This window comes from Sinocyclocheilus anshuiensis, unplaced genomic scaffold, assembly GCF_001515605.1.
Source record: "Sinocyclocheilus anshuiensis isolate Anshui unplaced genomic scaffold, SAMN03320099.WGS_v1.1 scaffold1463, whole genome shotgun sequence".
Taxonomy (NCBI): domain Eukaryota; kingdom Metazoa; phylum Chordata; class Actinopteri; order Cypriniformes; family Cyprinidae; genus Sinocyclocheilus; species Sinocyclocheilus anshuiensis.
This window is the reverse complement of record NW_015536784.1, coordinates 465,256-477,755: the sequence shown is the minus strand read 5'-3', so window position 1 is coordinate 477,755 and position 12,500 is coordinate 465,256. Positions and strand designations below refer to the sequence as shown.

Below are 12,500 nucleotides of genomic sequence, written 5' to 3'. Positions count from 1 at the left end.
ATAGGACGAGCCTGCAGTGGAGTCTGATGTTCAGTATGTCACCAAGAATTCCAGCACAGACACATTCCCAGAATTCCAGGCCTTCTCTTTCCTTCTTCCTTTGTGTCTTTGTGCTCTCCATTTCTCAGGTCCATGAGGGGCCTGTCTGTAATTTACCTGCTTAGAGATGTGTTTTGATTTGAGAATGGCAGGGAAAGACCTGAGTGAAATAGTAACGAAATATAGAAAAAAGAGAAATTCCAAAGATGTTAAAACCTTGTTAATAATCAGAGTGTTGCAAGGATGACGTATATTTGTTGGCAAATCTGGAAGTTAATTTGTTTCCTCAACAAAAAGCCCAGGATTTTTCCATTGGCTTTTAGATTATTGTGGAAAATAAGCTCTGTGACCAACAAAAGTTTATGATTCTTATGATTCTTTTTGAGCTCGTATTAACCACAGACCTTATTTCAGGCCAAAAACCCATTGACTTTGGAACGATGGAATTGTAAGTTCAAAAATGGCAACTTATTTCCAGTATCAGGACTCATTCCTTCAGCAATCTAGTTTTTTTTTGGTCATGGTTAACACTAACCGCTTCACATTTTTGAGAACTTTATGCGCAAGAGAAGCCGTGACAGGTGAGGAAAGGATATTGACTGCATTTCCACTGTTGAAATGAGCGCCATACCCAACAAAATCTGTTTTGAGTTGTGCAAAACTAAATATTAAAGATAGTTGTTGGAAAGAGGGATGGAGCTAGGTCTTCCAGCTAATGGGCTCTGGTTTGGATCTGTACCAACACTTTTTTGTGTATGCTTTGGAGGTCTGGCCTTTGGCTGTGTACGTGGGGGGATTGGGGTTGGGATGGAGGGGTGTTTAGCATTGTGCCTGGGGCGGTTTCGGGCTCAGTGGTTTGGATTTCTGCCCAGCTGAACCACTCAGAACTCTTTGATATTTCTGTGCAAAGGGGCCTCAACAACAGCAGTCTCAAAAACAGCAATTTTCCCCCCTCTCACGAGAAAGTTTCCTTTATTTTTTAGAGGTTTTGCCTGCATATGAGGTATGCTGGAGAAGACAACACTGTGATTGTTTAAAGTCTAAAGGTCTGGTTTGCATGTTTTTTTTTTCTTTCTCTGCTTAATATGATGGAATTGGCTGCTGGGATGTTTCAGTGTTTCTGTTTACTGACCGTTTTTTTTGCAGATACCAGTGGTATTTGAGTTTTTAAAGAAAAATGTCAATAAAGGTTCAATAGTCAGTCCATCTTTCACTGGAGATCACCTGTCTTGGGGTTGCCCAGGACATCCGACCCTACTGCCCCAGTGTCTGAGGGTCATTCCCATCTTTGTTTTCTCAAAAGGAGACATGTAGTCTGCTGTCCTTCAGGGCGTTGAGGTCAAAGAGAATGACCGTTATGAAAGAATTCCCACGAGATGAGATGAAAAAGTTGGGTGGTGAGGAAAGAAAACAGACAGACAGATAGATAGACGTTGAAGAAAAGGGTTGAGTTGAAAAGCAGTTAGCATGCCTTCACGCTGAAGGGAAGATGTCTGTTTACACGTCTGATATCAAGTCGTTTGCAACCTTCCGGTTAGCATGTCTGTCGAACAAAAGAAATTGGATGTGATGGTCCAGTTCCTTCTTGGCAAGCTGCTGTGCTTTTGGACCATTTGTTTTATCCCCCTTTTCTCTTGTGTTGCTCAGAGCAAATGGGAATATGTTTTTATTTAAGCCGCTCACTGTGAGTTGCAGGGTTCCATTAAGCAGATGGGCGGTGCAGTCATGCAGTGCTGCGAGTGTGAATAACTGTTTTAATTTGCATCCGTGGTCATGCCTTCCTGTTTCCCCTTGCTGAGTTTCAGACGGGCTCCTGCTTTCTGTCTCTTGGCAATGATGCATTTCTTTTGGGATATTGGGGTTGAATCAGAATGGACCTCAGATTGATTTGCCATGTCATTGCATTTTTTTTGTGTCGTTGAATCAGTGTCATTTTGGCATTATTTATGTGCTATTTTTTATTTTAATTTTATTTTAATTTTGTTATGTGCTTTTAAATATTTATTAGTGTATATATATATATATATATATATATATATATAATAACAAATAAATAAATTGCTACACATAGGCAGTATTGGCCAGGGCTTGATTGCATATACAAATACAAAAATTAGACGAGTAAAGAAAACGCGGTACTTATTAAAAGAATCACCCTTTTATTTAAATATATGAAAACAGGAAACCGCTGTTAACAGGTTAATGTAACATTTCCCATTCAATGACTAGTAAAATAATGGCAACTTACTGTCTGGATAATATTGAACATGGTTCTTCTGAGATATATTCATCTGCAGACCCGCAGCATGGATACTATTGTTTTTTCTTGGAGTAGTGCGGCCGCGCGCTGCGTCTTCTTCTTGTGTGACAGGTGTCAGTGTTAAGGCGCAATACTGCCACCTGGGAGGTCAACCAGGTACTGGCGCTGGAGTAGGCTATTTGCGTGTCGTGTTATCATAAGTGTCCTGTTAATTTAAAATATCATGGTTATCATCAATACCGGTATATCGTCACACCCTAAATTAACACGATGTCGATATTTCATGATTTGAATATCACGGTTATCGTCAATACCGGTATATCACGACACCCCTAATATAATGCATTTATTTCAGTTGCTGCCTTCATTGATTTAGCAGTTGCACAAGGTCATGTTGCAATTTTGATTTTGAATTGATTTGTTATATGACCCTAATTCTGATTTTCAGAGCTCCAGAGAGCTAAAATCAAACTGATTCATCTTCAGTCTACTGTACAATCCAAAAGCTACTGTTTCTGGCTTTGATCCTATGTTTTTCCATAAACATAGATATAGAAAACACACTGTAGTTGTCAGGGACTGATATATGAACTGCTGAAAGTTTGCATGGAGGTTTTATGTGATGCATATCAAAGCTGCATGTTCAAGTTTTTCAATTCAATTCAAGTTTATTTGTACAGCGCTTTTCACGATACAAATCATTGCAAAGCAACTTTACAGCAAATTAAGTTTCTACAATATTTAGTGGTAGCTTATCAGTGGTGACTGTCAGTCAATGTACATATGGCAGAAATGTACGGAAAAATCAGTTAAAGACGTAATCAAACAGACGATGAACACTATTAACAGCAATTGAATTGCATGTAATCTTAAAAGCTTCGACACATCAAAGAAATATATATAGTGCACTGCAAGTGTGTGATTCTTGTTGATGTTTGGATGATGCAAATGGTTGTAATTGCTTCTTCTTTCCTACAGTGGCGCCATATTGGACCTCGCCGGATAAGATGGAGAAGAAGCTGCATGCCGTCCCCGCGGCCAACACTGTGAAGTTTCGGTGCGCGGCGGCGGGAAATCCCAAGCCTGAAATGCGCTGGCTGAAAAACGGAAAACCCTTCAAACAGGAGGATCGCATGGGTGGTTACAAGGTAAGAAATCTTCACTAATGCCGGATGAGAAATGGAACTCATCATGGTAAATTTAAAAAATGCTTAAATACTAGTGCTTTTCAAAGAGGTTTTTAGAAAGCGAAATGTGTACATTTAAGTATTTTTTTATACATGCAGATTTACATGAGTCAGAATTGTTAGCATGAAACAGCTGGTGAAGCACTGACTCTTGGTTAAAGTGTAATAGATGTGCGGGACGACTGGCCGATGTACCCCGATCAGTGTCTGTTTGCACTTCCTTCTCTGAAAACACAGCTGATCCACACAGAAGGTCACTAACGATTGAGCTGCTCACGCTCGATTGATCTGAAGACTCAGATATGAGCCAGTGTCTGACTACAGGACCAAGAACTCGTTCATTCGATAATTCAGACTCAAATTACCATTTACAGTAGTTACAGACAAAATTATATATATATATATATATATATATATATAGATAGATAGATAAATAAATAAAAGATAGATAGATAGATATAGAAAGATATAGACATAGATATATGCATTCTGTTTACAGGTCATGATCTGATGAAACATTTAAATAAAACTAATGACAAATAACAACTAATTTGGTTTATTAATAATAAAATCTGATTATTAATCAAATATGTTTGTGTTAATGATTTGTTGTGAAGTGAATGCTTTTTAATAACAATAATAACTTTTAAATTATATGCTTTTTAAACATAAAGAAATTCATTGCGTCAGCAAAGATACGCATCAGCTTATAACCAGTGATATTTTACTATCATTGACGTACTTTTATAGTTTTTGTTAATATTTTGAATTAGATTTGATTTATAGTTTCTGCATTCATGTTAATTTTAGTTTTTAAGTTATGTTGTGTTTTTGTCATTTTATTAGTTTTAGCTTTTATTTTTTTCTATATATTTTTTACAAATTGTATTTAGTTTTAGTTTTAGTTATTTTAGTACATCAAGATAAAAAAATCGAAAATTATGAATGTTGCCTATTTGAAAAAAAGGTTTACGTTTTATTTTTATTTTTTTATTTCAATTAACATGTATTTTATGTTTTATATTTTAACGAAAATGTATTTTAATGATTTAAGTTGTAGTTAACTATAATAACCCTGATTATTATTGCATTTTTAGAATATACAAAGCAAATCTTCATGAAAACAGTCTCCACCTTCTGCCTAGAGTGCAGGTTTTAGTCAAAATAAGATCTAAAATTCAATTCAATTCAATTCAAGTTTATTTGTATAGTGCTTTTCACGATGCAAATCGTTGCAAAGCAGCTTTACAGAAAATGAAAGTTTCTACATTATATTCAGTAATAGCTTATTAAAATGTTTTATAAAATAAATGAGATTATGGATAACGTGCATAAACTAAAGTGCCTCAGCTGGGTGAACCCTTATTTTGTGGTCATTTGAAGGGTCTCAAAAGGCCGAGGGTTGAGGAGTGAAAGTCTCCATGGAAGAGAAGCAAGATTTTGTGGCCTGCAGTCACGAGAGCTGCATTCCTGGGGTGGGGGCGGGAGCTCGCTCGTCTGTCGGCACGGCGATATTACTTTTCCCATGGTGCTCTTGCTCAAAAAACCCTCGTCTTCTGGGACAATTTCTCTCTCTCTTGTTTGTTCTGTCAGTGCTGCTGTCAGATTTGCCCTTCATTTTGTAAGACGTCACACACTGGTGTGAAATTGAGGATGATGGACACTTATCTAAACCTGGAGTTTTGTTTGAGATGAATTTGAGAATAACAAAAACAACCACCTGTGTTTGGTTATACGATTCACAAACTGGGAACGTTGCATAAACAAGTGACTAAACTATTCTGAACGTGTTCTGTTGTACTAAGTTTGTTTTTTATTTGCCACGTTCAGCTCCGACTCCAGCACTGGACTCTAATCATGGAGAGCGTCGTTCCCTCTGATAAAGGAAACTACACCTGCATGTTGGAGAACGCCTACGGATCCATCAATCACACCTACACGCTGGATGTAGTAGGTGAGTCCTGTTTACATGTGTTTACATGACACTTGTTTTTCCTAAGAGGCTGATTTGGACACTGGTAAACAGGGCATATAAGACTGCTGTGGGTATATTTGGGTGGAGTGATTGATCTATATATTGGCCAGGCCAAGAAGACAGATGAGGTTTGGCCATTGTGAGAATATAGACATTAGCCGATAACCATAACTGATTAGCAGACCGATTGCTATGTTAAGAAGGCTGCCTTTATTTGATAAAAAATTACAGTAATATTGCAAAATATTATTACAATTTTCACAATATATTTCACAACAATTATATTTTGAAATGTAATTTATTCCTGTGAGGCAAAGCTGAATTTTCAGCATCATTACTCTAGTCTTCAGTGTCACATGATTAGAGGTCGACCGATGTATCGGTTTTGCCGATTAATCGGCACCGATAGTATCGGTTATCGGCAAAAATCCATGCTGATAGTTTTCCGGGTTGCGTCCGTTGCTGGAACGGCTGAGAAGGGTCTGCTGTCATTATACAGTTCGAGAGCAGCCTCTAGTGGTTGAAATCACTGACAGCATGTGCTATTTGTTTAGACACGTGATACTGCACGCTGAACAGAGCGGGAAACCACATGATCCTTCAGAAATCATTCTAATATGCTGATTTACTGCTCAAGAACCATTTCCTATTAATATCAATGTTAAAAGCAATCTTTACAGTGACTCTACTGTCACTTTTGAGCAATTTAATGCATCCTTGCTAAACTGAAATATTTATCTAGTTATAAAATCATTGCCATTGAGTAATGGTTGACCACTTATTTTCTCTTACATATGGCATGGAAGCTATATTTCAAGTCTTCTAAATCTATTCTGTTCTTGTATGTATTGTGAACGTGTCTATCATGCAGCTTTAAAAGACTTGGAAGGCTTCATTTTCATTTTTTTGGTGTGAACTGTCCCTTTAATTCACAGCTGTCTGCAATAGTTTAATGTTTGAGTAGATCTGCCCCATCTAAACCTAAGAAACCAAGCTGTATTTTTGCATGCACACGCCCATGAACATGCAGACACGCCAGACTCACACACACATATACATGCTCCCTATTTAGGGCCCCTGTTCTGGGTTAAGTAAAAGCAGTCTTTCAGAAAGTCTCTGTTTTTCTTTTCTGTTTTATTGCAAGGCCGTAAAGCCCTTTTGTGTCTGGCTCAGTCTAATACTCTCATCAGAGAAAGTAGGAGAGAAAAGTGGCGGAGGATAGAGGGATAATGCTGTTGTTTTTCACTTTAATGTAACACTATCCTACCTGGGAAGTCAGTGAAAATTACAAGATTAGATAAAGAAGGTCAGAAGAGAGAAAACCTTTTCCCAGTGCCGGAATTGGAGTCTCGGTGACCCTTCGAACAGGTCAATGAATGTTGCACAAGTCTGAACTGGCCTGCATTTCAAATCTGGACTAAGTACAAAGCGCTGACACTTAAAAGAGCCAAAAAGACTCTAATTATCGCTGTTTATTGTGGATGTCGGCCAGATTCCAGAAACTTCTACTGTAGATCACTTCCAACAATAGCTTCTTCTACCAATTTGTGCACATATTATATAAATATTTGAGTTTAGGACGCCTAGTCACCATCCACTTCCACTCACGGTTTGCTGCCATTAGAGTTTGGCAATAAATCACAGTAATTTTAAGTCATAGTAACAGTATATATAATAATATAGTGGTTTTTGCTAAACAATTATTAAGTTCTTTCTCATCTTGACTTGTTTGGTACACATATTTTTGCATTACCTCATGCTTTTCGTCAATTTTGTTAATATGTAAATAATATAAAGTACTTCTTTGCACTGATAGCCAATTTAAACACATCTTCTGCATTATAAACCATACAGCAAAAGCTCTACTGACTGATGTTTCAAACCACCATACCTATTTGGCACAGTAACTTAGTTCATCTACACTGATTTCTCTCTCAACCAATCCCATGCCACAACCCCAGCAACCCCTCCCTGACTGTTTTTGGTCCACGTATGCTAAGTCAGCAGGTTATCCAAAGTTCAACTGTCTTGCTTCGATATGCCAGATCAGCCTGTAAATGGCTGGCTAATGATGTAATTGATCGATTGTGATTTGGTGGAGAATGTGGGAGAGCAACTGGCACTTGGCTTGACTCAATGGGTTCTTTAGAGGAACCTTCAACTTGGTTTCAGGTTTTTGGAAAGTTGTTTGGTAAGGGTAGTGGCTAGCAAGCCCGAGTAAGCAATATTAAGCGATAATGTGACACAATTAGGGTTGGGAATCATTTGTATTTTAGCGATTCGATTCTGCTTAGTGATTATGATTCTCTATGATTCTCAGATTTGATTCCAATAAGGTATAAAAAAGTAAACATTTAGATATCGAACATTTTTTTTTGCAAAACATTCTATTGCAGCTGAATACCATGAAAAATAATCATCAGCCTGAAGAGCACTTACACAAGGAGATTCCTCCTATTGTTTTACCAAAAATACCACAGCAAAAACAACTAGACTAACTAATATAGGCTAGATTTCAAACCTCATTAAAGACAAGTCAGCAGTAACAAAATAAGAACAAATAAACAAATTAGCAACAGTGCAAATAAATACAACGAAACAAAGTGCAGGTACAGAAATAGAAATCTAATTTAAAATAACACTGAATAGTTTTCTTATTCTAAATGAAATATAGATTAATCCCTAATAAAGTTATTCAGTCAAGATCAGCAAGTGATTTTCTTTTGCTATTTGATTAACATTAATGGCACAAATGACAAGGGGAATATTAGGCTGCTGTCACTTTAAGACATTAAACTGCTACACATGCATTTTCAGTCTAAAATGCTGCTTGCGTTCCCTTAAGACAAAACCGACTGTGTTTACAAGGATATTTGGACGTAATTCTGTGTATTTGTGTGTTCAAGCGCAAGACGATGTGAAAGAAAGCTCAATTCAGTATTCACACACTATACGAGGCTGCTTTTTGTGCGTGTGCTTTGGAGAAAATGTGCGCAAATGCCAAATTGAGTTTTCCTTTTGTATCTTCTTGTGCTTGAATGGTTAAAAATCTAAATAAAACCAACACACATGAATCGATAAGCGTAATCAAAATCGCTTGTCGTATCAAATCCACCAGTCTTGGAAATTTGGAACCAGTTCTCGATAGCCAACCCTAAAACACAATCAATCTGAAACACTTGCTAGGAAAGGAAGACTTTCTGCCTGACTTGGAGATTTTGTAAGGTTTAGATCTTTGTGTGTCAGCAAAGTTTGTCTCTGTACCTTTTTGTTTCTCATCTGTCTGTGTTTTCTTTTCACTGCCCATCTGTTGGGCATCCTTTATCCTCTGCATCCCTTGACCCCAACCCCTCTTTCTTTTGCTCTCTCTTTCTGCTTTGCACCATTGTTTTGAGCTTTTCTTGTGCCCCCTCTTGTGCCTCTCAAGTCCTAAATCCTCTTACATCCCCTGCAAACCTCCGCTGCTTGTCTGTGAAGGTTGACCTCTCCACATCTCCTGTGTGACATCATGCTCGTGTGTCTGTGTATGTCGAGGTAACCAGGAGATGTGTCAGAATTACAGGGTGAGAGTAATGTTGTGTTGTTCAGACAATGAGGTGTGTTTGTAATATGGTTTAGTCTGTTTAGTTTCGTTATTTTTCTTCTTCTTTTTCTTTGGAAAACTTGATGCAGTAGTCTTGATGCAAGTTTTCTTTTCTTTTATTTTCTTGCCAAGCTAGTGTAACTTGATGTACCAAAATATCTAAAACTAAACTGTAATAAAAATGAATATAAAACTATATAGGCATATTTAAAAAACAAAAAATAATAAAACTTACAAGGACACAACCAAATTACTAAAACTTTAACTCAAATTAAAATAAAAACATATTAAAGTAAAACAAAACCAAATATTAATAAAAAATAAAATGATTCTAAAATAACATCTATAAATAACGTTTTTAAATTATAGGTAACTTAACTACTCACAAAGTTGACGTGTATTAGCTACTCAACATGAGTTTGCTTATTATTGTGGCTTTTGGAAAACAAAAGTCACAGCATTCTTATTTTGTAAGATAATTTTTAAGGGGAAAAAGGAAATGAAACGAGAAGGTTCCTGATACGCCAACGCTGCTGGAACCGCAGCTGATATATGGTGGACACTGTACATCTGTCTTATTTTTTTCCCCCACTTTGCCTTTCTTCATCTGTGTTTGTTCAGTCCTTATCAGCAGAGTTAACGCAACAGTCTTTGTTTTGTGAAGTCTTAACAGCAGCCTAACAGGACTGAAGCTATAGGTCTTACCATGCACCATCTGTTTTCAACATTGATAATAATAAGCAATGATCAGCGAATCAACATATTAGAATGATTTCTGAAGGATCAGGTGACACTGAAAACTGGAGTAATGATGCTGAAAATTCAACTTTGCATCACAGGAATAAATTGCATTTTAAAATATATTAAAATAGAAAACAGTTATTTTAAATTGCAATAATATTTCATAATATTTTTCTGTATTTTTAATCAAATAAATGCAGCCTTGGCGAGCATAAAACTTCATTAAAAAAACATTTAAAAAACGTACCGACCCAAACGGTAGTGTCCTTGGTAAATATTAATATAATAATGTTCATTCTTCTTCCTTTCTATCAGAACGCTCTCCTCACCGGCCCATTCTTCAGGCAGGCCTGCCGGCCAACGTCACTGTGCAAGTCGGAGAGGACGCTAAGTTCGTCTGTAAAGTTTACAGTGATGCTCAACCTCACATCCAGTGGCTGCAGCACATTGTGAAGAACGGCAGCCGTTACGGTCCTGATGGGCTCCCTTACGTCAAGGTGTTGAAGGTATTAGGCTATTTAGGCTTCCGTTTTCCGTATATTCTGTCCTTTCGTTTTGGGGAACAGGAATGTTTCGATGCAGCTGATTTCTTTTAGAAAGAACGAGAAGATGCAAAAACACGTTATTCTTGCAGGAGATATTCTAATGCCATGTAACGAGTTGTGCTCCCTTTTCTGCTCTCCTAAAGAGTAAGAGATTATAACACATTGATAATAATAAGCAATGATCAGCGAATCAACATATTAGAATGATTTCTGAAGGATCAGGTGACACTGAAAACTGGAGTAATGATGCTGAAAATTCAACTTTGCATCACAGGAATAAATTGCATTTTAAAATATATTAAAATAGAAAACAGTTATTTTAAATTGCAATAATATTTCATAATATTTTTCTGTATTTTTAATCAAATAAATGCAGCCTTGGCGAGCATAAAACTTCATTAAAAAAACATTTAAAAAACGTACCGACCCAAACGGTAGTGTCCTTGGTAAATATTAATATAATAATGTTCATTCTTCTTCCTTTCTATCAGAACGCTCTCCTCACCGGCCCATTCTTCAGGCAGGCCTGCCGGCCAACGTCACTGTGCAAGTCGGAGAGGACGCTAAGTTCGTCTGTAAAGTTTACAGTGATGCTCAACCTCACATCCAGTGGCTGCAGCACATTGTGAAGAACGGCAGCCGTTACGGTCCTGATGGGCTCCCTTACGTCAAGGTGTTGAAGGTATTAGGCTATTTAGGCTTCCGTTTTCCGTATATTCTGTCCTTTCGTTTTGGGGAACAGGAATGTTTCGATGCAGCTGATTTCTTTTAGAAAGAACGAGAAGATGCAAAAACACATTATTCTTGCAGGAGATATTCTAATGCCATGTAACGAGTTGTGCTCCCTTTTATGCTCTCCTAAAGAGTAAGAGATTATAACAGGCTCCCATATGTGTGTTTTTGTCCCTCGTTATGGCGTCCCCTAGCGCTCGGGCATAAACAGCTCGGACGTGGAAGTGCTCGTGCTCACCAACGTCACGGAAGAGGACTCTGGTGAATATACATGCCAAGTGTCCAATTATATTGGTCAGGTCAGCCAGTCCGGTTGGCTCACTGTCCTACCAGGTAAAAAACAAGATCGAGGCCTTCAGCGTCCCCTTCCCCTCTGCTGGTGTTTTGGGTTGTTTTTTTGTCGTCGTGGTGATCATGGGATTTTCGCTGAGCTGTTGTGGTGTGGTCTGGTGTTTTTCTTATTTTTTGGCGGATCTTTCCTGGTGCCCAATCAGCCATGGAAACAAGCCTTTGGTCTGTCCTTGCCACTGTCTTTCTGTTCTGTTCTGTGTCAAGTTTCCCTCCTACTTTTTCCTCTTTCATTTATCACTTTTCTTCGGTTCTTTCTTGGCGAAAAGGCAGCGGCTTGTTTTCCATGATCTTCACTTGTGTTTGCATGAACCCTTGAGGATCTGGTGGGTTCACCTGTGTTGGTACAAAGGTTTTGGCCTTCATTTAGATCTGCGTTTATGGCGATTTTTTTCCCTGCCCTTCCTATTTGACGATCCTCTCTCCTGAAGTGGAACATCTACCATCTCTGTAATGCGTAGATGAGAAATACAACATTGAACATCTCCTTTTCTCTTATGGGTATTATGGGTCTGATTTGTTTCTTTTCTTTTCTTTCTTCTATCCATTCTTGTATCTCCCTTCCATCTTCCTCTTCTCCTTTGTTTCTCTCAGACGGCAGGTGTGAACACTACAGACAAAGAGATCGAGGTGCTCTGCCTGCCTAATGTAACTTTCCAGGATGCGGGCGAGTATACGTGCTTGGCGGGTAACTCTATTGGGATCTCCTATCACACTGCTTGGTTGACGGTGCTTCCAGGTATACACTCGTCCTCTACTGCTTCCTCTGCACTTCCTTTATGTCAAAGCCACGTTGGTTGATATCGCACCAATGGTCTTTGAGAGGGAACAAGAGGCACTTGGGACTGTTATTTTAGTATCATGATAGTTGGAAAAATTTCACAAAGAAAAATAATTCAGCGGACTGAAATTACAGCCCAAAAATGTATTTTTCCAAACTGCATTGTTAATATTTTGAATTACATTTCCTGTTTTCACTTTAATTTTATTTAATGTTTTAGTAATTTTGTTATGTTTTTGTCATTTTTAGGTCTATAGAGTTTTATCAATATATGTGAATATATATATATGTATATATATATATATATAT

General features: G+C 37.7%; 1 protein-coding gene across 1 annotated transcript in view; it reads left to right on the top strand.

Moving 5' to 3' along the window:
* Positions 1 to 12,500, top strand: part of LOC107655670 (fibroblast growth factor receptor 2-like) — a 60,286-nt gene that overhangs the window by 15,059 nt on the left and 32,727 nt on the right. The window contains exons 5-8 of the mRNA XM_016443239.1: positions 3,278 to 3,447; positions 5,317 to 5,440; positions 10,101 to 10,291; positions 12,005 to 12,149. Of these exons, the coding sequence (XP_016298725.1) occupies positions 3,278 to 3,447; positions 5,317 to 5,440; positions 10,101 to 10,291; positions 12,005 to 12,149 (630 nt within the window). The remainder of the gene's footprint in view (positions 1 to 3,277; positions 3,448 to 5,316; positions 5,441 to 10,100; positions 10,292 to 12,004; positions 12,150 to 12,500) is intronic.